Raw genomic sequence first — 27,913 nt, forward strand, 5'->3', positions numbered from 1 at the left:
GTACAAAGTTTGAAATAGGGACGAAAAACAAAATCACTTGATAGTTGAGGGACTAAAAACATATTTAACCCTTAATAAAAACAATAAAAGATTACAAAAGTATCATAAATATTTAATCAAAGATTTACTATTTCTATCACATTTTGTAACGCCCCACCCCAAGTTTAAGGTGTCACGGGTTATTCAAAAATCATAAATTTCAATTTTCTATCATATTGTGAAAACATATTTTTCAAAATCTTAACATTTAAACATGCATATAATTTATTCAAAGAATATGAGTTCCAAAATACTTGTCAATTACATTATTCAAAATAACGAAAATAACGAATGAAATAAAATAACTCCAGTTACATTGTCTATAATTTAACTAAAATCACTTTCAATAAAAATCTCAAGTTTGTCCCCCATCATCTATCAACTTTATCATGTCTCAGCACTATCTACAACATCATATGCTCACAAATAACACCTTATTCGATTATTGCTTATAATTTCATTCAAAACACGCAAACACAAACACATATGGAGTAAGCTACTGATGAAATAATCATAATAATAATAAGATATAAACACACTGAATATATATCAACCATAAACCACCTCATACCCAATGGTAATAACAATTCACTAGTGCAAAAACAGAGTATAATATCACGCGTTCAACGTCCAACCACTAAATAGTCAACGTTAAAAATGATCGGTGACATTTTTGTAAATAAATACAATTATTATACGTCATTTATAATTGTAATTCGACGTCAATTTGTTATATTGTGTAAATTTTATGAAAAATTTTGGTGCGAAGGTGAAAATGTATTTTCGTATGACGTCGAATTTCCTAAAATTAAACGTCAAAAGGATATAAAACGTCGAATGCCTTAACCTTAGACGTTAAAATGTTAGTGAATTCAATAAAACTTTGAGTGGGAGATTGAAAATTCATTCACTTTATCTTAGCGCGCGATACCCTCTTCTCTGCTCAAACTTTTCTGGAACAAAGTTTGACAACCATCACATGTAATCTTTCTTTCATTTGTTACAAATGCATGTTATTTAACTACTTTATGTATGATTTTCGTTTGTTTTGACCGATTATTTTCATGTTCTTTTCCTTCATAGGCGCATTCTGTTTTCTCTCTCATTGGTGGCAAAACTTTATTCCGATGAACCCACCTTTTGAAGGTTAGTTTTCGTTTTCGTTTTGAAGAACTTATTTATTGAACATGTTTGTTGTTGTTTTTTTGTTGAACTTGTTTGTTGTTGTTGTTTGGTTGAACATGTTGTTGTTGTTGTTTGATTGAACTTGTTTGTTGTTTATTATTTTTGTTTGTTGTTGATACTACACTAGACGTTCATAGTTCATGCTTTATAAAATACCAAAAACTAAAATTTGTTGTTTTTTCTGTTCTTCAGATCTTGTAGAGTTGTAAAAAAGGATCATAATTAATTAAAAAAAATTGATTAACGTCGAATATTGACAAAAGTCGATGTTAATTTGCTTGACGTCGAATTGTTCTATGTTCGACGTCAATTTAATGTCTCCCAATATGACGTTAACCTCAAATTCGACGTGAAAGGCCGAAAAACACCAATGTTATACGGTGTTTTTGTACTAGTGTAGCATGACAACTTAATCACAATGAATTACTCAATTCTCGATCCCTTATCCTTGATCTTTGATTGTTGATCATTGATTCCTTGATCCTTGATGTCATTACTAACATCTCACACATAGAACCTTGGTCTATCCACTCATTAACACTTATGCTAACAACTTACTATAACCATCATAGTAACATCACTATTAACATAGCATCACTTGGAGCATCTCTAATACCATGATCATCATCATAGATACATTACCATCAGAAATATCCTAATTATGAACAACACCATGAGCATCACCAAACCATAAACACCATAGTGGAAAGAGCCAATCTCACCCCTGTACCTTACCTCACCCCTTATAGTTGCTCCTACAAACCAATATGTAGCTTTCTCTTCAAATCTATTCGAGTAGTCCCGCAATCTAACTAAGGAATATGTAATCTTGTCACACAAGGACAAGGAAACACCATCAGCCCCACTCAAGGAAGATTTAATTCTCAAACAATCTTTCCTTTGCACATAAGGCAAAAGGAAACACATATCTGAAGATAAAACCAGGATTTCCTAGGTATAGCTAATAAACCTATCCTTCCCTCTCATGCTCATCAACCACATACTCAGGTACACCCCAACCCTCATTCATGCTCCAACCTCAACCACACGTCAAACCTGACCTTAAACATATCCACTAATCTCATTCTCTAATTATCATCACATTCTACAACTTCTCAAGCTTAGTCCACGTCCATTATTCGCCAAATTCGCCATTTTTAACCAAAAATGCACATCAAATTACACAATTACACAAAATATACTGTGATAATCAATTATCACTTAAGATAATCGATTATTTCAGTGGCCCTAACACATCAAATTCCCAAATTTGTCGCTCATGAAAGGATAACCGATTATCATCCCAGATAATCGATTATTGCCGAAACAAAACACATCCTGGACAGAATTCAAGTGTTTAAAATACATAAACATCAACCCTGAATCACAAGGGAACATACACAATACATTATGCATGCATTCAAGTCTCACATACCCTTATAAACAAACTCCAATACATAAATTGCATCACTTGAATCATCCAAAAACCATCATTATGTAAATTACAATCCAAACAAACCCAATATACTGCATATGATCATCATATCACTCTTTATAACATATATTCATATGGTAAAACCCCCAAACAACATACATTTGTCCTCTCTTAGCATCAATACATATTATCAAGTGATAACCCAACAAAGCATACATACTTTCATAGGGAAACCAAACACAAACATGATATAAACCCTATCATCAAGCATACACAAACCTTTACCCAATAATAACAACAAATAATCATAATCATAATTATGTACACATGCATCACAATAAGGATTATCATTCAAGATAATCAAGAACATATAACATACAAAACCTTGGCCAATACTAGGACTTTTTCTATATTCCAGAAACACCACAAATTCTCCATTGCACTAATGTTTTCTGCAGTTCTTCCTCTTTTCTCTTAGAAAATGTTTCTTCTTTCCCTTATCTCTATCTTTTTCATTTTAGATTTAGTGTAACAATATCTAAACCTTTTTCCTCTTCTCCCTTTTGCCCCTATGCCAAATATACAATTAAAATCCATTCTTCTTTTTCTCCTATACCAAAAATACAATTAAAATTTAAGTTTTTTCTAAACTCTTTTTCTTAATAATTGAACCCAAATTCATTTAATGCTAAGCAAATCACCAAATTAATAACATAACAATTATGTATTGCACTTTATCAATAATAACATCAAATAATTAACATAACAATTATAATTAAAAAAAACATACCAATTACAAATAATAATACTTAAATTTTAAAATCATTTTATTTTTTAATTATTACTTTTTTTTCTCGGATCTTACACCTTTAATTCTTATTTATAAATAAATAAAAGACTGTCCCATCACAACCATACAATTTTTATACCAAAAGAATAATTTAATATTTAAGAACGATGAACGCAGGAAAATGTTCGAAAAGAAAGAAAGAATCAAAAGCATTTGATATTCTAAGTTCTTTCGTTCCACCAACGAGTCAGTGACTGCTGTCTCATGTGATTTGCTTTATATTTTGTCGTTTCTCGGTTGTGATAAAACCGAGGCTTTACCAAAACCTTTGCTCTGGTTCAGTTCTCTTGTGTTGCAACTGAACCAATCAACCCCTCTTTTATCCAAATTTTCGTCACTATTATAATCCTAAAATTCGAAAGCGAAAACCTTTAAGTAAAAACCAAAAAAAATGGTAATGTGGGTATTTGGGTATGGTTCCTTGATCTCGAAAGCTGGGTTTCACTATGATGAACGTGTTATTGGTTTCATCAAAGGCTATCGACGTGTCTTCTACCAAGGTATCGTTTTTCTCTTTTTCCCCTCACTGTGGTGTAAAAGGTTGCAATATCCCTTAATGAATCAAACACAATCTCTTTGGTTTGTTCTTATGTGGGTTTTCCCTTTTAGGCTCTACTGACCACAGAGGGACCCCTGAGTTCCCTGGAAGAACAGTGACCCTGGAGCCTGCTGAAGGAGAAATATGTGTAAATATTTCGAAATTTTATAATTTTTTTCCCCATTATTCAGGTTGATTTTTAATGATTTCCGGTTCCGTATTTCATCTATTCAATTGTTATGTTTATGCAGTTGTTCTAGTATGAGGGTGCAAGCAAAGTATGATGACTACGTTTATGATGTTCATATGATAGCATATTATGTGATTAATTTGATGGAAGTTGGCGTCTTTAATTGACAGCATATGATTATCATTTTATGATATCTAGGCAATAAAATTTCCTTTTTTTAGGGTGGAAAGGGTAAGTTAGAGTGGAAAACCCTTCTGGATGTTCCTTTTGCTTTGTTTCCTTGGTAATTTTTTCTGTTGGAGAAGACTAATGAAATTATTGCCCGTATAGCTGTTATGCCTACAATTCATGCTTAAGAAAAAGAACATTATTTGGCGAGATAATGTTGATATATCTATTTTGTAATTGTTTACCATTTATTGAATCTCTATAGAGAGTCTTTGCACTAGCAAGTATGATGTAATTACTAAGAGTATGTTTAGTATTTTAAGGAATCAAATCATAATCAGTTGTAAAAGTAAAGTTTCATTTCAGTTATTGCCCAATCATGCTTCCACATTTAGGTCTTATTTTCTGATTACTTTGGCCTTCTGGGTATTTCTTGTTTTTCAATTACTATGTGAATTCATATATATCGTATAATATAATTTTCGATTTCTTGAGAATCAAAATTATCAAATGTAATCTATATTTGATACTTGCTTTATTTTACAAGGAAATAGTGGGGAGCTGCTTACAAGATCTCAAAGGAAGAAGATGCAGAAACTGCATTAACGGTATGCTTTTTAAAATATTTTACGTCAATGGAATATTGTTATGCTGCAACTAAAATTCAAACATAAGTATTTTTTTTCCCAATAACTATGTTGACTTATGACTTATCTTATAAAATGTGTGTGTGTTTCCCAATAACTATGTTGATTTCTGACTTATCTTATAAAATGTATTGTTTGGTTTGTCACCTTTGAGATTGTGCCTTTCCGTTATATCATCTCCAACACGTCAGACTATATATATATATTGTTTGGTTTGTCACCTTAGAGATTGTGCCTTTTCGTTATATCATCTCCAACACGTCAAGAGTGTGTGTGTAAATTAAAATGACTGAGATATTGACTTCTTCCTATACTAAATAAACTGTTCATGGTACTACTAGATATAAGCGCAGAGATAATCAGAAAGTCTCTTACTGAACAACAATGAGAACATCACCGCGGATACTTGTAGTTGAAACTCGGAACACTGATAATTTAAGGTTCTTTATGTAACCTTGGTGTGATGAATTAAAAAAAGGGGATTTAAGTTTTAAACATAAGCTTGAACACTATGCTTCAGTTAGAACATATGAGAATGACTAGGCTCTGTGTTCTTTACTATCTTAAATGAATGAATTAGTACTATGATTTTTGCTGTGCATTTTTAAATGGATAAGATTCTGCTAGCCCTTTTCTGGTTTGCAATTAACTCCATGTCTGCATAGAGAAATGATATTTGGGTAGGCATCCTATCCCGATTATTGTATTACTGCATGTGTAATAATATCTCAAGGTCTGCAAAATCCTGTTTCCTTTGACAACGATAAAATTAGAATCTCTTGTTCAAACCAACAAGTATACGACAATGTTATAATATCGAGCTTGCATAGAAATGGAATCATATTATAGGACTCAATGGTGATAATAGCCACATATTTGATGTTATTATATCATAAAAACAATACTGTCATGTTCCAAGAGACTTCTTTTATGTCAAATATTCATAATTTAGATTGATATGTATTGAAGTGTGATTTTACTGCACAGTATCTGGAAGTAAGGGAGAAGCAATACGACAAAAAGGAATACCTTGATTTTTATACTGTAAGTGTCACATAATAAGGTTATTTTTTAGAGTACCTTATTTTGTTTTGCATTACATTATAGTAGTTTCTTCACTTGTGAAAATAGATATGAATGAACTTTATTTCAGGACCTTACTGCTACATCTCCAGCGGTTTCCGGAGTGATGGTGTAAGTGAAAGAAACTACCTTATAAACTTCTTCCCCTTTTGCATGTTTTTGGTCATAATAACCAATGAGAGCATGTTACAGATATATAGCAACTGCAGACAAGAAAGCTAATGTAAATTATTTGGGCCCTGCATCTGATGAACAGATTGCGAGGTATTTATCTTCAAAACAATGATTTATTGATTATCATGCCTTGTTAAAACTTAGACTCACGTTCATGTTATTGCCTCTGTGCTCTTTCCTTTTCATCTTACAGGCAAATAATTAAGTCTGAAGGTCCTGCAGGACCCAACAGAGATTATCTTTTCAATCTTGAAAAGGCTCTTCTTCAAATAGGTGAGGTTCTTCAAATAGTTCATGTTATTTCAACTTTTCTCTTAAAAGTTCCCTTTTATTTTATATTTTTTTAACCATTTTACTGATCATTCTTTAGGATGCAAAGACAAACATGTCATTGATCTCGCAAACGAAGTGCGGCGTATTCTCGAAGAGGAACAATGAATGCTTCATTCTGATGCAGCGTTGAACTATCTATTAAATCCTTTGGAAACTTCGGCTCTTCCAAAAGTGTTCTTGGGAAGATAATATTCAGGTTTAGTTGTGCCTGTAATCTTGTCATATAACATCTTGTCTTAATTGCTACAAAATTAAACTTTATATGGAAAACTTATTACTATAATATTACAGTAACTTTATTAACAACTATATATTTGTAATTGTTTCTATATGTAGGGTCGATTAATCTCTTTCTAAGAATCAATAGTTTACTATTCAATTAATCTCTTTCTAAAGATCGGTCATTTACTGTTCTTGTTCTAAACTATCTTATGTTCGTTAACACCAAACTGTGCGTATGGTTCTAAAATGTTAAAAATAGTTTTGTCTAAAGATCATGATAACAAATATGTAATTTAAGGTGTAACTTAAAATCTTATCTTAAATCTTTATTTCAAGTTTTTGTAACGGACTTTTCATTATAGCTTGTCTAATTACTATTCAAACTCTACTACTTTAAAATGATTTTTTTTTACTTTAATTCATTTTATCTTGATCTTTTAGGCTTTGTTCACTTAAATGGATTTGGGGAAGAGTGATTGAATGAATTTGAGAGGATTTGAAAATAAATTTTGTTGTTTATTTGAGTGGATTTGGAGGTAGGTGAGAGTGAATTTGGAAGTAAATCTTTTTAATTTGTCACATCAATCAAATCTTACACTAATTCTTACAAAAGTTGTTTTCAAATTCACTCTCACTTACTTCCAAATTCACTCAAATAAATAACAAAAAAAATTATCTTCAAATCCACTCAATCACTCTCCCCCAAATCCATTCAAGTGAACAAAGTTTTAGTCTTTTTAGTAAAACTATTATCTCGATTACTCGGTTAATATGGTAAAAATATTATTTTTGATTATTTGATGGATTGATCAATCGGTCAACTTGTTGGCCAGATGGACAAAATGTACAATAATTTTAAACATCTATTATATATTTTTAAGTATTATTATTTTAAAATTTAAAAGTACTACATAATAATATAACATGGATGTTGTTTGATAAAATAATATTTAATAAACTTAAAATTATAATATATATATATATATATATATATATATATATATATATATATATATATATTATTTGCTAACCAAGAGAAATGCATTTTCATCAAGGAGCAAATAGTTTTCTTAGGCTTTGTCATAAAATTCCAAGGTGTTCAAGTTGATTCCGTCAAAATCTTCGCCGTTAGGGATTGACCTATTCTTTAAAACATCAAGGATGTGAGGAGTTTTCATAGCTTAGCAAGTTTTTACTGCCATTTTGTGCCTAATTTCTCTTCTCTCGCTGCTTCTTTAAGTGATATAGTAAAGGATGTAGGTTTTAAGAGATTTCAAGTCCTTAAAGACAAGTTAACTCATGTTCCCATTTTAGTATTGCTTGACTTTTTAAAATAATTTGATGTTGAGAGTGATGCTTCTAATGTAGGCACAAGGGTCGTGCTTCTTCAAGAAGGACACCCAATTACGTACTTTAGTGAGAAGCTCAAGGGGAGTCACCTAAATTATTCTACCTATGACAAAGAATTTGTGATCCACAGTGATCATGAAACTTTAAAACATATGAAAATCAAGTTAAATTCAATAAGATACATGCTAAATGGCTAGAATTCTTAGAACAATTTCCTTATGTAATCAAACACAAAAAAGATTCTTTTAACATAGTAGTTGATGCTCTATCAAGAAGACATACTCTTTTGACTACTCTTAAAACCAAGTTTTTTAGGTTTGATTGCATTAAGGAGTTCTATCAAGAAGCATGTGAGGGGGGATTTTTTTAATCAATGTTCTCATGGGCTACATAAGGATTTTTTTTTCCTAGCCAATGACTTTCTTTTCAAAAATAAATGTCTTTGTGTTCCCAAGAGTTCATCATGACTTCTCTTAATTAAAGAAGCATGTGAGGGGGGATTGATGGGTCACTTTAGAGTTACAAAAACTTTAGTTATTCTTCATGAGCATTTCTATTGGCCTTACATGAATAAATATGTAGCTAAGTTTTATAGCCAATGCATTCCATACAAGCATGCTAAGTTCCCCACCCATCTTCATGGCTTATACACCCTTCTTTCTGTCCTTAATAATCCTTGGGTTAATATATCTATGGATTTTTTTTTGGGCTTACTTAGGATACATCGAGGAATGGACTTTATCTTTGTGGTAGTGGACTGATTTTCTAAAATGACTCATTTTATTCTTTGCCACAAAATAGATGATGTTATCCATATTGCCAATTTCTATTTTAGATAGGTTCTACGTTTGCATGGGATACCTAAGACTATAGAGTTTCAAGTTTCTTATTCATTTTTGGCTATCTTTGTGGAATAAGTTGGGTACCAAACTTCTTTTTTCTACCACTTGTCATCCACAAATTGATGGTCAAACTGAGGTGACTAATCGCAATTTGGTATAGCTATTGAGATGTTGTATTGAGGGAAATCCACGCCAGTGGGAAGATTTACTACCCCATATTGAGTTTGCCTATAATAGGGTTGTCAACTCTACCTCCTTTCATTCCCCTTTTCACATTTTCTACGGTTTCAACCCTCTCACTCCATTGGACCTTCTTCCCCTCCCTAACTTTAAGTCTATGAGTGTGGATGGTGTTTCCAAATCCCAATTTGTCAAAGATCTCTATGGTATAGTCAAAGCTCGTAATGAGCACACTAATCAAAATCATGCATCAAGTGTCAATAAGCACAAGAAGAAAGTCATTTTCTCTCCTAGTGATTGGGTATAACTTCATTTGATAAAGGATAGATTTCCTTTTCAAATGAAGTCCAAACTCAATCCTAGAGGAGATGGTCCCATTCAAGTCCTTCACAAAATAAATGACAATGCATATGAGATTGATTTGACTGACACATACAATGTTAATTCTACCTTTAATGTCATTGATCTTTCTCCTTTTGCACGTCTTCCCGATTCGTGGTCAAATCCTCTCCAACCTGGGGAATATGATGTGATCATAGATAGAGCAAAGGATAAAGCAAATAAAAGAATTACAAGAAGCATGACCAAAGGAGATCATCTCATTTCTTGGCTTCTTTATTCCTTTGTTCAAAAAGAGTAATATAGGCTTCCTTAGGCTTGTATTTCAGCCTTAGTAGTATAGGTTGCTTCTTTCTCTTTGCTTTATCTTTTGTTCTAGTATGAGTTGTAAGAAGCATATATATCCTTCTTCTCTTGAAAGCACGAGCAATGTGGGACATAACATGGTTTGGACTTAAAAGAAAGAAGAAAAAATCATTCTTCCTCTTTTGATGCCTTGTAGTTCACGACAACTCTCTCTTTACATTAGTTTTTGTTCTTTTAAATAGTCAAGAATCTTATATACCTTTAGGAAGATGAAGAATTGAGTGAAATGAGACTTATGGCGGCTACCTTGGCTCTGAGCTTTTGTAGATCCTTATTTAGGTCCCACATTCCCTAGCTCACTCATCATTCTTCCTCTCCTAAATCTATATAAGGAACTCTTAGCCCTCCTTTGTAACAAACAACTTGATAAATGAAGTAAATAGTGTTTTGCATTCAATTGCATTACTTCTTAGAGATAACAACTATCTCTTAGTTCCAAATTTCAAATCTTATCTTGTTTGGTGAAACAAGAGACGATCTTGACCACTCATCTCGGAATCTCCTTCATGTGGTGTGAACTCCTTCATTCCATAAGTTCTTCTATTCTTTCTCTTCCATTTTAATCTTTCAATTCCTTTTCTTTTTTGTCAATTAGCTTTGTTCTTTCTACTTAAGCATATGCTTCCATATCATTAGGAAATGTATCACTCTAACTTTTAGAAAAACTCTCAACTCCTAGAGTGTCATGTGGAAAACCACTTTAGCAAAAGTTTTTCCACTTAGAAAATGACACATGGTCACTACCTTTGTAAGAAAACTTTCCACTAAGAGCTTGTCATGTGGAAAGCCACTTTAGCCAAAGTTCCTCACTAGAAAAATGACACATGACCATTACCTTTGTAAGAATACTTTTTACTAAGAGCTTTCCATGTGGCCACTATGTTTCATGTGGGACACCCTTCACCGAGGTAAGGTTACAAAACTAATCACCAAAGATTAGCTAAAGCTAAACGCAAATATTGTCATACAAATTAAGCAAGATTGTTCAAAAATCCTATGCTACTTGACCCTTAATAAAATACCTAAAAAGAAATCCTACACTACTTGACCTTTAACACAAGGTCTAGAAATACTCCATGATGGTGCAAGAGAAAGAGCCTTGCTTCACCTTGCATAGATGTCTCCAACTCTTCTTGAATGTGCTTGGGTAATGGCTAGGGGGTATGCAATTATAAGGTTTGTGAGAGTAGGGTGATGCAGTAGAAGGAATTTGTCTATTCAAGAGAAAGGATTAGCACAAACTAAGGTAATGGGTGCTAACCTGAGACCTTGTTTCATATGATTAATGAGTATGTTGTATGTAAAAAATGTTGCTGCTATCTGTTTATTCTGTGAGATTATTATATGTTGATCATGTGGTATTTGGGAGTATATTTTGGTTGTCGTGGTGATGTTTTGTAAGCATGTATTCATTTGGATGGTGAAGAATAAATTTTTGTACATTTTTTGGTGTAATTTGGTTGTAGGAGAAGAAAGTCCAGGTACGTAATTGATCTTTTAGTTTACACAATTATGATTTTCTATGTCGTGATGTTGTTAGTGAGTTATACTATGCTTTAGGGAAATATGTTGGTTGCAATCTAGTTTGGTGAATTGGGTATGTACTGTTGTTTATTGCACAATTTTTGGTTTAGTAGTGGTCACAATTTTATGGTTTAGTGCATGGTTTCTGGTTGTAAGGAGTTATATGTTAATGATTGATCATTTTGGGTTTTAGTCGTGACTATTTCAGTGGGTTGTTTGGTCAAGTTGTTTAGAGACCTCCATTTAGAGGTTTTGAAACTCAGTTTGGTTGTTCTAGAGGTCGGTCTTGGGGTTTTTGACCTTGATCAAGTTGTTGTTTATGTTTGTTGAGATCTTTGTATGAATGTCAAGTTGTGTTTTGTGATTTCCGAGCTAATTGTATGTCTTTGTTGAGTTATTTACATGATTGTCGGACTATGAGTGTGTCTAGTCGAGTTGTTGTGATGATTATCATGTTGTGTTAGAGCATGATTATGATGTTGGATGTTAGTTTTGCTATTGTGTTGAAGTGATGTTGTCTACTTAGTGTGAAGTTGAAAGACATATTGGTTGTTATGTCTTCTTGACGTACTTTGTAAAGTTGGGGTTTGTTCCTTTCACCTGTGTGAAGCAATGGAAATGGGTTCTTTTCGCTTGTGTGAGGTAGTGGAAAATGAGAGGTTTGAGTGTTGCACCTTTTCACTAGTGTGAAGCAGTGGAGAAGGGAAGTTTCGCCCATAGGTTTCGATCTCGTTGTTGAGTATAGTGCTTGGTGTGTGATGTATCAAAATTTTTACTCATATGTCCTTGAGGAGCAGGATAGAAAGGTTCTTGCTGTGATGGTAGGACGACTCGAATTGTCCTATTTTGGTAAACAGGTTGTGTACAGTATGGTACAGGAGAATGACATATGGTTTGGTATCACTTGGAGGTGATGTGTCTTTGGTATGTTTTTGGTTGAGGTAATGTTTATCTTATGACACGGTGGTGTAAAATCAATTATTGTAATGGATGTTTTGTGTAGAGCGGGTTAGTATAATTATTGTATGTTATCTTATATTTTTTTGTAGTTAGCTCACCCTTGTTTGTTGGTGTTAGTGTGATGATAGTATAACTTTTGTGGTTACAAGGGAACAAATGATGTTGATGTTGTTTAGAGAGAGGAGATGTATGGAAAAATCTTATGGGAAATTTTCGAAATACATTTAAGACAATGTTTTATTTTAAATTTGAAATATTATCTCATGGTTTTAAATTTGAAATAATGTCATTTTTCTTAGTTTGTTTTAGTTTGCAATAATTAAATAAAGTTTTTGTTAATTATCTTTTTTGGCAATGGTATTAGATTGAGACTTTTATAAGTTAATGAATGTTTTATAAACTACAAGTGACATCCTAAAAGGGGTGTTACAACTCGTGCCATATCAAAAGGCAGACATTGTCTAACTATATCATCTAATCCAATTTGCCTATCTAGACAACTTTATCACTTTCTTAGTTTAAAAACACAATTATTTAGTTTGAAATATACCTCAAATAGAAAAAATTGAACAATCTTTCTATAACTAAATAGTTTCACATATCTCAAACATTTAGAGTTTTAACTCCAAATTTTCAATTTAGCTTACATTACTCAATTTCATCATTTTAGCATAATAATACTATCATACACGTCATAAAACAATTTCATCATTTTAGCATAATAATACTATCAAACACACCATAAAACAAAAACCAAGTAATTTCTCATTAAAATCAACTCATCAACAAAAAAGTCAAATTCTATAGTTAAACTGACTTTCCTTACTTAGATTATGAGTTACTACTAAAAAAAGCTCCATTGTCTTTACTAACATCTACTCACACAAGATGCAATATTTACACATAAAAAAACTCAAATCAAAGATCTTATTACACTCTAACAATCCTAAATAAACATAGATTCATTTTAAGTCCTTAAATCTTACATGTAAGCCAACAACCCTTACATGCACCAAATCTCACAAAAAGATTAAAAAAAATACAAAAGATAAACTTATTCTATTTAAGATTATGATCATATAAAACATTTTATGCTAGAATTTCTATATTGTACTCTGGTCATCAAACAAAAATAAATTAAATATCAAAAGAAAGACGAATAAATGATTTAATATTTTAGAAAAATAATAATTTTTATAAAATAAAACTCGATTAATAGAAAATCTATTTTCAATTGAATCTTTTATAAATAAAAAAATAAGTATGATCTTTAAAATCACTATTAATTTTTAAATCCTTGCACATATTATTTATTTATTTATTAGAAAGTATTTTATTTTTTCTTCCTATTATTTATTAGGAAGATAATTAAGTTTTCTCTTTTTAGACAATATTTCGATTTTAAATTCTTAATTTTATAGATTTAGTACACTTTTCTCCTTTTAGATAAAGTGCTAAACATTTAACTTTGTTTATTTTTAACACTTTTGTGTTATTTGTATTTTAAAATTTATAAATGATTACATTTGTTAGTTTGATGATTGTATTAACCTTTATTTATATGATTTGAATATTGATTTTATAATTAGAGTCTATTTATTATTAATATTTTCTATTTGTTCTGAAAAAAACTTTCTATATTTGTGTAATTATTATACAAGGGATTGACGAAGAATTGAACTTTTAAAACACCAGCACATATTTTATCGCCGGTCTCTGTAAATTTTTTGCAGTTTGATTTTCCCTCTTTTCTTAATTCCTTTTTATATTATTTGAGACTCCAACATGTTTTAGTCAAGATTTCTTGTTGAATCTTCAGAAAAATAAATTAAATATAAGTTGTATTAAAAACGTGCAAATAAGATTTTTATTGATAATTGCCAAGATAATATTCTTTTTCTTCTTCTATCTTTAATAATATTAAATTACCCTTAGCATGTGTTTATTTTTAGCGACGAAAAAAACACAGAAAGTTACTTTTTCTAATTTTTATAATAGTTTATATTTAAAAATATCTTATAATTAATTAAAAAAATAAATATAATTCAGTAAAATTGAAGAAAATATTTATTCTTTATTTTAATATAATAAATACTTAAAATATATTAATAAAATTCATTTTAAGAATATATTTAATTAATTAATTTTATTAAAAAAATTATTTATCAACCCATCAGATCATTTAAAACTTTAATAAATTTTATTTAATTTCTCAATACAATATCACTTTCATTTTTCTTTCTCCTTAAATTTACTTATTTTCACTTTCTCAAACTCATGACACGTGTTTATTATTATCGTAAAAAATTATATGAATATTGACATAATTCCTTTTGATTTAATAAATTTCCATAAAATAAAGATAAGAATATCTTTTATTATAATTTATGAGAAAAATCATATCACAGAAAATTAATATTTAATTGTTATAATTTTAGGTTTAACAATGTTTTATTTATAAATATTATAATTAACCCTCATATTAGTTTTAAAATTTGATTCAACCCCCTTGAATTTACTGCATACTAATAGAGATAATATATATATATATATATATATATATATATATATATATATATATATATATATATATATATATATATATATATATAATATGGTTTCCTGATTTTCAGTTGGTACATTTTAGGAATGTGTACCGGGTTTAGTAGACAAAAATACCCTTATATATCATGGATTCTAAGTTTTAAGGTTAAGGGTATTTTAATAATTTTCATTCTCAAAACTAAAAAAAACTCTCAAACCCTTACTCACCTCTCTCGTTCCTTTCAACCCGAATTCTTTTTCATCTCTCTTACTCCAACCAAAAATCAGAAACATTTGTCGTTAAACAATTTTAAACAATTTTCCTTTGTAAAGAGTTGAGTCATTGACGTATTTACCTTTAAACAAAGGTTCATTCAAGATGTCTTCAATTTCACCATCTTCATTAACCTCTCTAATCTAATTTTAACGAGTGTTTCTGATTTTTTAAGAAAATATAAAATGAAAACTCATTATATAATCATATTTTGTAAGAAATTGTTTAACAGCGAGTATTTCTGAATTTTTAGAGGTCAATTACTAATTCTTTTATGCTTGTGAAAATTGGATAAAATTAGATAAAGACAAAAATTATAAAATGAAAACTCATTATAAAATCTTTTTTTGTAAGATTGTTTAACAGTTTCTGAATCTACATACTCTTCCTCGCCCACACACAACAACCAGCGATACCACAATTTGAACAAATTAGATAAATGAGGAAGGTAGATTAGGGTTAGGCGAGTGTTTCTCATTTTTTTTTAAGTTGAAGCTACCATAGGATGATAAAGAAAATGTTAGAGTGAGATAAATGAAAGATAAATGGTTGAGAGGAACAAGAGAGGTGAGCAAAAGATTAAGGGTTTCTTTTTTTAGTTTTCAGAATGAAAATTATTAAAATATCCTTAACCTTAAAACTTAGAATAAGAATATTTTTGTCAACTAAAATTCGATATACATTACTAAAATGTACCAACTGCACGGATTAGGCACGTTAACAAACTCGTATATGTATATATATATATATATATGTTTGGGGTGAGTTTACGTGCGGGGAAATTGCAAAAATGACATAAGTGAAGCAATACATACTCTACAATTGTAATTGTACAATTATATTAAAATAGGAAACCCAATTGGTCAACTAATTTCGTTTGCCAACTCAGTTTTTTAAAATAAAGAAATTTTTTAGTTTTATTATTTAAAAATACAAAAATTCTAAGAATTTTAAACATATTTTAAAAAGCATTTTTTTCTTTAATATTCCAACAAAATTATTCCTTTTTATAACACACGAACAAATAAAATAATATTCTATATCTATTCACCACCACCAGACGAAAACGACGACAATCCGCCATTCCGTGCGAAAACCGAAACCCTAACGGAACTCTCAGAACCGAAGATTCGCCCAATCGAAAGACCAAATCTCGAAAATTGAATCATGCGAAGCGTCGAGGTGGCCATGACGGTGCTCGAGGTTGCCGACGTTGCATGGACCGCCGTTGAACACACCCACCATCACCGCAGCCACAGTCATTCCGTGCCCCCCGCCACCTCTGTCGATGACTGCCAAACTGACCATGATTTGGAGGCTCTGAGATCAGAAAATCGACGCCTCAGGAACTTGCTCGACCAGAATCTGAAACTGCTCCAAAACCTCTCTGAATCGCCTTGCTTCGATAATTGCCCTCCCGATGTATATTTCCAATTTCAATAACCCTTTTTCTTTCCTTATTCTATCAAATGATGTCATTTTCTCAAATGTGTTTTATTTTCTAAAAATATGGGTGCTATTGTTTTATTTTAAATTGCGTACTGCTCTTTTTCTTAATTATTGGAAATGAAATTCAGGATTCTTTAGTTTTATGGCCCATGAGAACTTGACCCAACCTTCAACCTCAGGGCCAGTTTGTTCTGAGGTTTGAAAAAATGAAATTATTTTTATAAAATTAATTGTGATGTGAGAATGTCTGAATTTATCTCAATAATGGACTTTGCTCTGAAAAATGTGTCTCGGTCTGTCTAATTGATAAACGAGGGTGGAAATTTTGGTATGAAAGTAAAAAGAGAAAAGCTAATTTCTGGAGGACCATTTTTTAATTGGATGCTACTTCTTCCATAATACATGGAAAGAAAATTATAGTATTTTTATCGATGAAGCTAATTGTTATATAATGTGATCTTGATCGCATTGGAAATGAACCGAGACTCCAGGCATCATAAGATTGCCATTTTGGGTAACCTATACCTAACCATCATAATGGAATTAGTCTATACTCGTGGGAGTATTGGTAAATAAATAGAAAAGAAGCAAACTTTTGGGACAGAAGTTTTTTTTTTTAGATCGAATGCTTTTAATTTCTTATAATTGGATACATTTGGGTGCTGGTCAATCATTTTTTGTGATATTATTGCATCTACATTTACGAATCTGGAAGCATTTTCATAATTTATTCCAAGCATTATTAGTTTGGCTGCATTGTGCTTTGGGTTTGCTCATGATGTTTTTTACCTGTTCCTTGTTTATATTTTGGTGATATTTGGCTATAGTTGAATGACCGGTTAGTTGCTACCATGAGGTCTGATGAGTACCTGAATCGGCTCAAGTTCCTACAACAGGAAACTGCTAGCGGAGGAAATCAATTTCCTTTCAAGGAGGCCACTGGTAAATTTCTCTACTTTGAAAATGTGTCCTGCGTGCATTGTAATAATTAGATATTGACAATTTTTTGGTTTTTGTCTGGTATTTGACAGAGTTTGATTATAAATCAGCTGACATTTTGGTCAATGTTGACTCTCAAGAACCAAGTTGGTGGGTGTGGGTTAAGGATGAGACAGATCTTAGTAACATTGAGGAAATGAGTGGAATTGATGATGAGAGTTACCTGGTCATCAGTGAAGAACATGTGGTTGATGGTGTTGCCAACTTCATGGCCAAATGCATTTTGTCGAACCCAAAAGCTCTGGTTTGTGTGTTCATATAATATGCAATTTTAGTTTTTTCTTTTGCTTCAATTGACATCATTTTGCCCTTGTTATAATTGCAGAATTTTTCACCGGAGGAACTGCAGAAAGGTGAGTTTTCTATCATATTTTTTGTATCTTAATGGTTTTTCCTTCACTTCTCCTTCACCTAACTGTAAAAGCTATGTTGAATTGTAGCTTATAATGTGCTCTAGGTCAAATGTATTGGTAACACGCCAATCATTTTGTTTTATGTGATTAGTGAGGAGACTACTAGGCACGAGGCCCAGCCTCAGTAGAATATTGATGGTAGGATTCTGGGGTTTATTCCCAATGGAATAAAATAAAAGTCAGGAACATAGGGATTCAGCTGGTTATAACAGTGATTGGGAAGTTAGTAGCTAAGGAAGTTTAAAGAAGTGAAAAAGTAGCTAATTGGTTATATAATTATATTGCAATAAATTACCTAAATATGAAGGTAGGTTCATTTGGGTGGGTATGTCAGACTCAAGAAATAAATGCCGAATTTTGAAATTTTTTTAAAAATAATCTGGTTTAGATTTGAGTATAAACTGAGTTCTTTAACACCTGAATTTACTATCCGAACCTTAATTGCTTTCTAGAAGTCTGTGATACAAAGAGTATGTATCACTACAATTGTCACATCATAACATATAACTGTTTAATTTGAAATTAATACAATATAATTGATTAATAACTTCCTATACATAATTAGAACAGCCATATTCAAAACTTGGCCTATCAGGATTGCAAAGTTAGGGCAGATAGTCTTTTTTCTTTTCAAGTAAAGCATATTAGACTTCATAAGAAGGTCTGATTAGACTTCTTAAGAAGGTCTGATTAGACTTCATCTATATGGATGGGATTGGAGTGCACTGGTTCCATTTTGGAGAAAGAAAAACACAAACACAATGTCGGAGAATGTGAAGATTTTATTATGTATGTAGCCTTAGGAACATCCACAAAAGATTGTTGGCATTACATCAGAAAGGTATTGTGGTGGAATGCATCCAAGAATTTGAGGTTTGGGTGGCTCCTAGTAGTTGTTTACTTCAAAGGACCCGCACTCAAGGTTAATCCAAGAGATGTGCTGATAGGATATAATGTGTGAAGAATAAAAGGAAATGTTGTAATTTGAGATAATATCTTTAGAATCTTCCTAATTAGAGGAAATAGATATATAATCTTTATTTTATTTTACTTTCCTAGTTTCCCTATTTCCCTTTATTTTACTTTCCTAGTTTTCCTATTTCCCTTTTTAGGAGAGTTAGATTATTACAAATATAAAGTATCAGAATGTATTTTTTATGATTGAGAATAATAAATCAGTCTTATTTTTCCACATGGTATCAGAGCTTGTCTGATCCGCTTCCGCTGTCTGTCGGCGGCTGACAGTCATGGCCGCCGGCGACCCCCTAAAAGTCTCTTCTTTAACATATGTTTTTAATGGGCTCCAATTGCCTTAGTCAAGTTCTACCTTAGAATTCTGGCCTTTCTCCAATATTACCAAACACATTTGTTTTTTTTCTGATAACAGCTACACAAAGTTGTGTTGTGCTTCCATAATCTGGCATAGCTATAAGCTATACTTCCAGTTAAAATTTGACCTAGCTATAAGCTATACTTCCAGATTTTAATCTGATCTAACTATATGCCGTACTTCCAGAATTTATCTCAGAATGGGTAATTTAAGTGATGCCCAATCTTTTTTGGCATTCTCATTGGTTGCCAATCAAAGACCGAAAGTCTCTTCTTCAGGGAACCATGAAAGGCCATTGCCTTCACTGATAATTATGTTGTGCACCACTGTCGTCCTCCATCCGCCTCCGGCCACCGTGCGCTGTCGGCCACCGTCTGCCACCGACCACCATCACAGTTTCAGTCAGTGACTAGCGGATCTGGATCGTCTCCTTGAGCGACAGTCAACCCCGCCGGAGTCAGAACCAGACTCCTCTCAACGCCCCTCCACGCGCCGCGTTTCTTCCGCTGGTCTCGGGTGCGTGTTTGTCACGTGCCGTCGTCCCGGTGTCGGAATCACACCGCGCCGCTGCCGGTTCTCTCGCCGGACCTTCATCTCTCTGTTCTAACCCTCCAGAGCAGCCATTGCTGCCATCTTCATTGTCTTCACAACATCTTCGTCTTCTCGGCCGCACGCTTCCGCATCGTCGATCCTCCATCTTGTTACTGCGTTTTAGTTTCTACCCTCACCAATGGGTTTCGCCTCACGTTTCATGACTAGGGAGACCTCTTTCGATGCCTAGTCCGCTTTCGACGCCACTGCGTCACTTCTTTCTTCTCCATTGCGAAGGGCTCTCAGCCTCCACCAATGGGTTTCGCCTCGTGTCGTGCTGTGTTGCTGTTCTTGCCTTTTCTTCCCTTTCTTGTGCGGCACTGATTGGTGCTTCTTGCCGTCGTCTCCGCTACTTTGATGCCGCTAATGCCACAGTCAGCGCCGGCACAGTCAACCGCTGCTGCAGTCAGTCGCTGCCACCACAGATAGGAGTCTCACCGCTTTGCGAGCTACTGTCAATCTCTCTACAACCCTTGAACATTCTTTTGATCTTTGGGTGTTCCACCTCTAATCCAACTTGGAGGAGTTGGAATCCATGCACGCTCCTTCTTGGGACCAAGCGAGCACTCTTCCTTTCCTTGTTGTTCCGTTGATTTAACTTGTGAGCCACTGACCTGTCTCCACCATTCTCTCGACGCCACTGCATCACATTTCTTCTTGGGCTCAAGTTTAGTATGTCCTTCTTGTGTGATACAAAGCTAAGCATTTATGAGTAGTCCAGCAGAGAACTTTGGACCTCCACCCTGTCTTTGGCCTTTTGATGCCATCATAAGTCCCAATCTTTGGTGTTTTTGGTTTCTGCCAATGCCTTGTTGTAACAGCTCACTGAGAGTTGTTCTAATGCCTTGTTGTAACAGCTCACTGAGAGTTGTTCTATGAGACCGCCTGCTGATTTGGCTCGTTCGATGTTAGGGGTTTCAAATTTGTCCCCAAGTACGGATCGGTTCTCACCAGTTCTTCCACCTTCACGTTATGTCATTGACGTGCATATGCCGTTCAGTCTTGAGGGGAAGAAAAGTTTCAGCCTCCGTAGGGTAGTTAGTCCCTGAAGGTTTGTTGCTGTTTCAGCCGTTGTAGGGTGGTTAAGTCCCTCTAGGTTTGTTGCTGCTAGCCACTGCAGACAGTTCAGTTCCTGCAGGTTTGTTGCTGTTCAGGGCAGTTAAGTCCCTAAAGGTTCGTTGTTGTTAGGGTAGTTAAGTCCCTTAAGGTTCGTTGTTGTTCATGGTGGTTAAAGTCCCTACAGGTTTGTGGCTGTTAGCCTTTTAGTGCCGCTGCAGGGTAGTGTAATCCTTGCAGGTCTGTTGCTGTTTAGGGCAGTTAAGTCCCGGAAGGTTTGTTGGTGTTTAGGGTAGTTAAGTCTCTATAGGTTTGTGGTTGTTAGCCTTTGAAGGCCTCCCATATGTTACTCATGGAAATCATGTTCTTGAAGTTTTGTTGTTGTTCGCCACTATTGATGGCAATCCAGTCCCTGTAGTTTGTTGTTGTTCGCCACTAGAGGCCCTTCATCTGTTCTTGTAGTTTGTTGCTGTTTGCTGCTGCAAGTCATCATCCATTTTTGATGGAAATCTCCCTCGTCCATTGCTGTCCAAGTTGAAGTTTCATGGTGCTAGTTCGCCGTCGTCCATTGCTGTCCAATTTGGTTTATTGACGTTCTTTACAATTGAGTTTGACTATTCCAAGCTTGGTTCATACAATTTTGTATGATCCAGCTTGAGGGGGAGTGTTGTAATTTGAGATAATATCTTTAGAATTTTCCTAATTAGAGGAAATAGATATATAATCTTTATTTTATTTACTTTCCTAGTTTCCCTATTTCCCTTTATTTTACTTTCCTAGTTTTCCTATTTCCCTTTTTAGGAGAATTAGATTATTACAAATAGAAAGTATCATAATGTATTTTTTATGATTGAGAATAATAAATTAGTCTTATTTTTCCACAGGAAATAGATTAGGAATTAGTTGTTAGTTGGTTTGTGTGTGTGCTGTTTTGAGTGATAGATAGACTCACACACACACAGAATACTGGACAAAACAACACTGTATATTATTCAGCACACCCCAAACCAACTAACAACTAATTCCTAATCTATTTCCTTTTATTCTGCACACATTATATCCTATCATGTGCTCCTGAATACATTTGCATGGCTTGAGGAAGATGAAAACCAACGAGAAGGATTTACCACAGTTCCAAAACACACAGGCTTTAACTATCTGGGCTGGTGAAGGGTATTCTCCAAACAGGGGCTGACTCAGCAACGAGTTCAGCCCAATAACAAAGCTTTACGAAATATGAGCGTATGTCAAGAGAAATGAGGAGGGACATTGCTCCCAATGTGGGCTACGTTTTGTCCTGCACACAGGTGCCCCAAGCTCTAACACATGATTCATTTTGTCAAAAGAATGGGCAGTGTGGGTACTTAGTTAGGGAGGTAGTTATAACGGTAGTTGGGGAAGTCCTAAAGTAAGGAAGTTTTAAATAAGTGAAAAACATAATTCTTCCTACACTCTAACTTTAGCAACCATAAAACTCCTTAATAGCTTAGTCATAAATTGATGACTATTGTTCAGCATGAATGATTCAAGTGGATAGTCCCCTTTAAACATGATGGATGAGGCGAATACTGTTTTCTCATAATGTTCCAACTGAATGATTCATTCCTTTTAATTTTCTAAATATTTTGTATAAAAACTTTCTGATCCTTGGAGCTGAATACCAGTGTCTTGCTTTCAAAATCTGTTACTTGTTCTGTAGACTTAAATTAAAAATTTGGTCTTCTCCGTACTTGGCTATTTGTTTTGCTGTTTTAGTCGTTACATGAAAAACAAAGAACTTCACATTTTGGATTCCCTTACAGAAAATAGTTCATGAATTGATCACTACTGTGCCAAAGCTATAACTGTGTCTGATTTGATGAAGTCCTTGTACCTGACCCTTTTTTGTTTTAGTCCCTACATGAAAAACTTCTGTACTTAAATATTTGGTCTTGAAAAGGAAAAACACTCTGCATGTTGGTCCCAAATGAAAAGGAAAAACACCCCTACCTGACACTTCCATTTTCTATTTTGATCCCTGCATAAACAAAAGTTTAGTTCTATCATAACTTCAGCATATGACAAGGACTTATTTGTAAACTTCTTTACTTGTAAGAACAGATATGTGAAATTTTTTCATATAGGAACTAAATAAAAAATCCGACAAATGTACTGACCAAATTTTAATTTAACCTTATTTTATTCATTTTCTTATCTACCATTGGCAATGTTTTGATTGGGAGGATTTTGAATGAGTTGTATGACAGTTTTTTGCCATTGTGATTAAGTAACAACTTTTGCATCTCATATTTCAATTTATGTGATGACAGCAATATCAAAGACATTGCAAGGTACAAGCAAACTGGAAAAGATTTTAGATATTTGGCAGGCTGGAAAGTTGTTTTATACTTTGGCTACGTGGGGACTTGCTTTGGCTGGGTAATCTTCCTTCTCTCTCTCTCTCTCTCACTTAACTGTTACTTTGAATGGCTTGCAAAAGACAGATACACGACAATATGAAGAAATTGATAAAGGTTCTAAAATAATTTGAAGAGAATAAACTTCTTTTTATTATTTTAATTTGTTAATATTTTAATGACAGGCTTTACCAAAGTCGTGCATTGTTAAGAGTTGCTGCGAAAGGTGTTCATTCAGGAAGTAAACTTGCTCTCAGGGCTCTCTGAAGATTGTTGTTCCATGACCCTGGTAAATGTATAATGAATGCTAGTCCATGGAGCTTACTGTGCCTTGTCTGAGTATCAACCTATTTGTTCCTACAAATCTTGTTGATGTAAATAATTTGTAAATAAAATTATACGTGTTCTTACCGACCTGTGAATTCACGCTGGTTTCTAACGATGTTGCTATGGTGTTAAATTATATTGAATATTTCATTATTGAATTCAAGGCTTTATCATGTGGATGTTAATTTACTAGATTCCTTGTAAACCAGATAAATTTAATGTTTAAAATCCATACGAAATCTCCTCTGCAGTTGCCTAGTTTTTACTGACTAGTAATAATAGCACTAAACTTTTTTTAAAATTTTTTTGAAAAAGGTTCTGACAGGACATGCAATGCTGAGACCTCAGGTGAAAGGTTGGCATGGATTGTTTTAATACCACACCAATATAGTCAAATAGAAAAAAAAAGTCCATGAACTTGTTGGATCAACCCCCATGCAAACAAGAAACACGAGTTCAAGTGTGGCAGTTTTCGAGCATATTAAAATCTGCATACATAATACCCTCGTTTACTATTTTAAATAAAAAAGTTATTTTTAATATTTTAAAAATAAAATTTACTGTATGCACATATTAAAATTAGAATTTGTATACAGAACAGTTTCTATTTATTATTTTGTCTTGCACAAAAAAAGAGTATTACATAAAACATCAAATAACCATCTAGTTCACATAAAAGTGGTTGAAAATAGAATAATGATATTTGACATATAAATTTTTTATATTAATTTGATATTATCTTCTTTTTTTAAATGAATACAAAAATTTATTTTTTATGATTATTTTATCCTATAGTCTGTGAAATAAAATGTAAAAATATATAATTATGTCACTACTCAAAAAGATATGTAAAACAGAGTTGAACTGCAAATACCCACAATTGGATGAAAACAGAATTGAGTTGACAAATACACACAATTGGCTGTCAAAATGCATTGCACATAGGACAGCATATTACACTAAAGCACCAAATAATAAAAGGAAAACTGTTTGATGAAACTTACAATTGTTTCTTAGATTTCACAAATGAGTAACTAAAACAGATAGAGCATCTGTGACAAAGCAATGGGAGAGAACAGAGCCCACCATAAAACTAAGAAGATTACAAAGCAACAGGGATCATCAACGTTATAAGCAACAACATAAATGAGGACGTCAAAATGGGAATAGGATTCACCAAAGAGGAAGCAGCAGAAGCAATCCTACCAACAGGGTCATTTCCAGGAGAGAATACTGGAAATGATCTGGTTGCAGGCATGACTGAAGATTTGGGTGCTATTAGACCTATTCCTTCTGATGGCGATGATGGTGATTGTGACAGTAATGGTGGCTGTGACGGTGACAGAGATGGAGGAAATGCAACAACTGATTCACTTGTACGAGATGAAGGTGTCGCTCTAAGTGGAGGGAATCGTTGTTGGTCTGCATAATTTCAAATATATTTCGAAGGAATGTCAGAAGTTACGACTTCAGTATCAGCTCAGTAAACTTTTCGGGATGGGGACAAAGGAATAGAAACTAGGATCTCGATCGACCACAAAACAATGTTTATTGTCATGGATTACAACAACTAGTAAAAGAATACGGAATTTCACAATGAATTTGTAGTTCAATCATACAAAAGTTGTAGCTCTAACCTGGACAATGAGGCTGAAGAGATGAGGCCATCCTGCAAGGTGGCAAGAAAAAGATTGAATAAGCTTAAGATTAACAAGCAGAATGTATGGTAGAAATATCCAATCACACAATCAAAAGCACAGAGGATAAACATACATTGTTAATATGTTGCCATTGACAAAACCATCATAATTGCACGATGTCACATTACAACCTGAGCTCATCTTTTGCACGGTAACATTCCCAAGTGTAAAATTGCTTCTTTTGCATTGCATGCTGGAGCAAGAGACGGCTAGAGAAGAGGGAATACAGTATAAACTGCAGGTAGAGTCACAAACCCCGACGAACTACGGTTTAGTAATAGATCATTCTCTAAGCAAGAGAAATCTACGTTTGCTTCAAAATAGGAGAAGGAATATATTGCAACAGGAAAAAAAAAAGTAGCTTAGTCAGTACTCTAAATTCTGTGGTCCACAGCTACACTGCACACAGTGACTAGCTGTAATGGTGTAGCTTCCATTAGGGACAAGCAAGCCAAAATCAGTGGCATATTTTGGAAATTTTGATGCACAAGCTGTAACAATAACAAGATAACAGCTAGTGATTGATTATGCAACACAATATAAGCACAAGCAAAATACTTTAGTGAAGAAATCGAAGACATTGCCCAAAACAATTGTCACCACCAATTTAAAAGCTTGGCAGTCACAATATAATCACAAACCTAAACCTAAACAAGAATCTTCTGAACGGGCATATAAGGTATAATACTCATAAATTAGTGAAGAAATAATCCACAAGTTAAAATATGAAAATCACTTTGTAATTATGCATGAAAACATAAACGAAGAAAAAGAACAAGAACAAAGAAAAACATTTTCATACATGTCGTCACTTGTTCTACAAAGTGAAATCTTTTCCTTTAAGTAGAAAGACAATCAGAGTTACCAGGAATTGGAACAGCAAGAATATCTCCATCAGAGATAGCTGCACTCCCCATGTCATTGACATTCATCAAATCAGTAAGTGTGGTGAAATACCTAGCTGCAATGGCAGCCAAAGTATCCATTGGCTTTACCACATAGGAGAGGTAAACTGAAGGCAAAGAATTATCACTGCCATTGAAGCATGTGCATGGAAGTGGCACCACAAGGTTGTGACCCACATCAAGCATCAAAGGATCAGCTATGGAATTAGCCTCCCTAAGCTGATCAGGAGACACCAGACCTCCATACACTGAATCTGCAATGGAAGAGAGAGTATCAGAAGGACGAGTCCTGTAATGGGCAGACACTGATTTTCTAATTCCATCAGCACAGGAACATGTGATAGGGACCTTGAGGAAGAGTTTGCAAGGGAGAATGTGATGCTCTACATCAGAGAAGGTTATGTCAAAGGCATTGGCAGTGAGAAGAGCAATAGGGTCTATTTGGAAGAGAGAAGCAACCTCAGAGACCTTGAGCTCAGTGTAAAGGGTGTAGCCAAGAAGAGCATTGCAGGAGTTACTATCAGAGCATGGCTCAATGGTGGATTTGCAACTCACAGGAGCTGCATTGAGTATAAAGTACAAGAGAAACATGAGGAAAGTACAATGCCAAATGGGGTGTTGATTTGGCATGTTGTTGCAATGGCTTTCACTATTCCACACCACACAAGTCCTTGTGTGTGAAGAATTGAAAATAATGGTTTATGAGAAAAGTGGACACCAAGAAAAGATTAAACAAAGAAATGAAGTTTGCTTTGGTTCTAAATAAAAGGAATTGATTTTAGCCAACATGATACAGTGTGATCATCCTGATCAAACAATGTATTCAGAAAGAAGATGATGCAAGAGAGTGTTGAAAGATAGAGAAGATGAGTTGTTGTAGGAAAAGGGAAAGGTACCAAATAATGAAGGGGTTGGAGTGTTCACAGTAAGATCATCTATAGCTTCCAAACTTCCAATCCAACTATCTGTCTCCTTGGACTGGTTTTATGTCACTGTCTACATTTCTTCATATTTTAATAATGCTGAAAATAAAAATAGCATTTCTGTAGTTATTTGTAGTTTATTTTAGTATCTTGTCATAAAACTAACTAAATCCCATAAATTTTTTCTTCGAATTGATGCTCAAATAAACTATTATTTTTTATATAGGTATCTAATATGTCATTGGTTCTATTTTTGTTGAGTTGAAACACAAATATGATATCTGAGTGTTGGGTAATTTACATGTAAATTTAATTCTTCTATTAAACGTACTAATTAACACTACAAAATAATAAGTTAAGTGATCGAAACAATCATTTAAAAATTATTAAAGGTCATCACAATAATAAGAATAAAATGTTAATAAATATTTGTTATATATACATATACTTATCTCAAAATTTTATAATTTATTATCAAATAAATTTTTAAACAAATATTTAATAAATTAAAAACCTTGTTAAATACAATACATAAAAATCATTAAATAACAATCAATTTTAAAGGCCAAAATAATTAGTCA

General features: G+C 33.3%; 3 protein-coding genes across 3 annotated transcripts; 2 read left to right on the top strand and 1 right to left on the bottom strand.

Annotated features, from left to right (window-relative positions):
• The first annotated feature begins 3,657 nt into the window (after window positions 1-3,657).
• LOC124821495 (ChaC-like family protein) lies at window positions 3,658-7,021 on the top strand. The gene is made up of 8 exons (XM_047293380.2): window positions 3,658-4,009; window positions 4,119-4,195; window positions 4,960-5,013; window positions 6,040-6,096; window positions 6,206-6,246; window positions 6,328-6,399; window positions 6,503-6,582; window positions 6,680-7,021. Exons 1-8 carry the CDS (start codon window positions 3,901-3,903, stop codon window positions 6,745-6,747), a joined length of 558 nt encoding a protein of 185 aa, XP_047149336.1. The 5' UTR covers window positions 3,658-3,900; the 3' UTR covers window positions 6,748-7,021.
• Window positions 7,022-16,281: 9,260 nt separating this feature from the next.
• On the top strand, window positions 16,282-23,962 carry LOC124821506 (elongation factor). Its single transcript, XM_047293395.2, has 6 exons — window positions 16,282-16,665; window positions 17,520-17,634; window positions 17,724-17,935; window positions 18,017-18,044; window positions 23,391-23,499; window positions 23,663-23,962. Exons 1-6 carry the CDS (start codon window positions 16,411-16,413, stop codon window positions 23,742-23,744), a joined length of 801 nt encoding a protein of 266 aa, XP_047149351.2. The 5' UTR covers window positions 16,282-16,410; the 3' UTR covers window positions 23,745-23,962.
• An 814-nt stretch (window positions 23,963-24,776) lies between these two features.
• Window positions 24,777-27,311, bottom strand: LOC124821497 (lysM domain-containing GPI-anchored protein 1-like). The gene is made up of 5 exons (XM_047293385.2): window positions 26,370-27,311; window positions 25,878-25,995; window positions 25,578-25,739; window positions 25,442-25,473; window positions 24,777-25,226 (listed from the first exon to the last, which is right to left on the bottom strand). The coding sequence occupies exons 1-5, from the start codon at window positions 27,037-27,039 to the stop codon at window positions 24,907-24,909; spliced, it is 1,302 nt and encodes a 433-aa protein (XP_047149341.1). The 5' UTR covers window positions 27,040-27,311; the 3' UTR covers window positions 24,777-24,906.
• Between the last annotated feature and the right edge of the window lie 602 nt (window positions 27,312-27,913).

The sequence above is a fragment of the Vigna umbellata genome, chromosome 1, assembly GCF_029865625.1.
Source record: "Vigna umbellata cultivar VRB3 chromosome 1, Vumbellata_1.0, whole genome shotgun sequence".
In the NCBI taxonomy this organism is placed as follows: Eukaryota; Viridiplantae; Streptophyta; class Magnoliopsida; order Fabales; family Fabaceae; genus Vigna; species Vigna umbellata.

What these genes read in the sequence shown, in the direction of transcription:
- LOC124821495 (XM_047293380.2), top strand. Translation starts at nt 3,901, where the DNA reads ATGGTAATGTGGGTATTTGGGTATGGTTCCTTGATCTCGAAAGCTGGG. An exon ending in AATACCTTGATTTTTATACT is followed by an intron (nt 6,097 to 6,205) that starts GTAAGTGTCACA and finishes ACTTTATTTCAG; the next exon opens with GACCTTACTGCTACATCTCC. An exon ending in GCGGTTTCCGGAGTGATGGT is followed by an intron (nt 6,247 to 6,327) that starts GTAAGTGAAAGA and finishes AGCATGTTACAG; the next exon opens with ATATATAGCAACTGCAGACA.
- LOC124821506 (XM_047293395.2), top strand. Translation starts at nt 16,411, where the DNA reads ATGCGAAGCGTCGAGGTGGCCATGACGGTGCTCGAGGTTGCCGACGTT. An exon ending in TCGATAATTGCCCTCCCGAT is followed by an intron (nt 16,666 to 17,519) that starts GTATATTTCCAA and finishes ATTTGGCTATAG; the next exon opens with TTGAATGACCGGTTAGTTGC. An exon ending in ACCGGAGGAACTGCAGAAAG is followed by an intron (nt 18,045 to 23,390) that starts GTGAGTTTTCTA and finishes ATGTGATGACAG; the next exon opens with CAATATCAAAGACATTGCAA.
- LOC124821497 (XM_047293385.2), bottom strand. Translation starts at nt 27,039, where the DNA reads ATGCCAAATCAACACCCCATTTGGCATTGTACTTTCCTCATGTTTCTC. An exon ending in TGTGGACCACAGAATTTAGA is followed by an intron (nt 25,740 to 25,877) that starts GTACTGACTAAG and finishes CTCTACCTGCAG; the next exon opens with TTTATACTGTATTCCCTCTT. An exon ending in AATGGCAACATATTAACAAT is followed by an intron (nt 25,474 to 25,577) that starts GTATGTTTATCC and finishes GCCACCTTGCAG; the next exon opens with GATGGCCTCATCTCTTCAGC.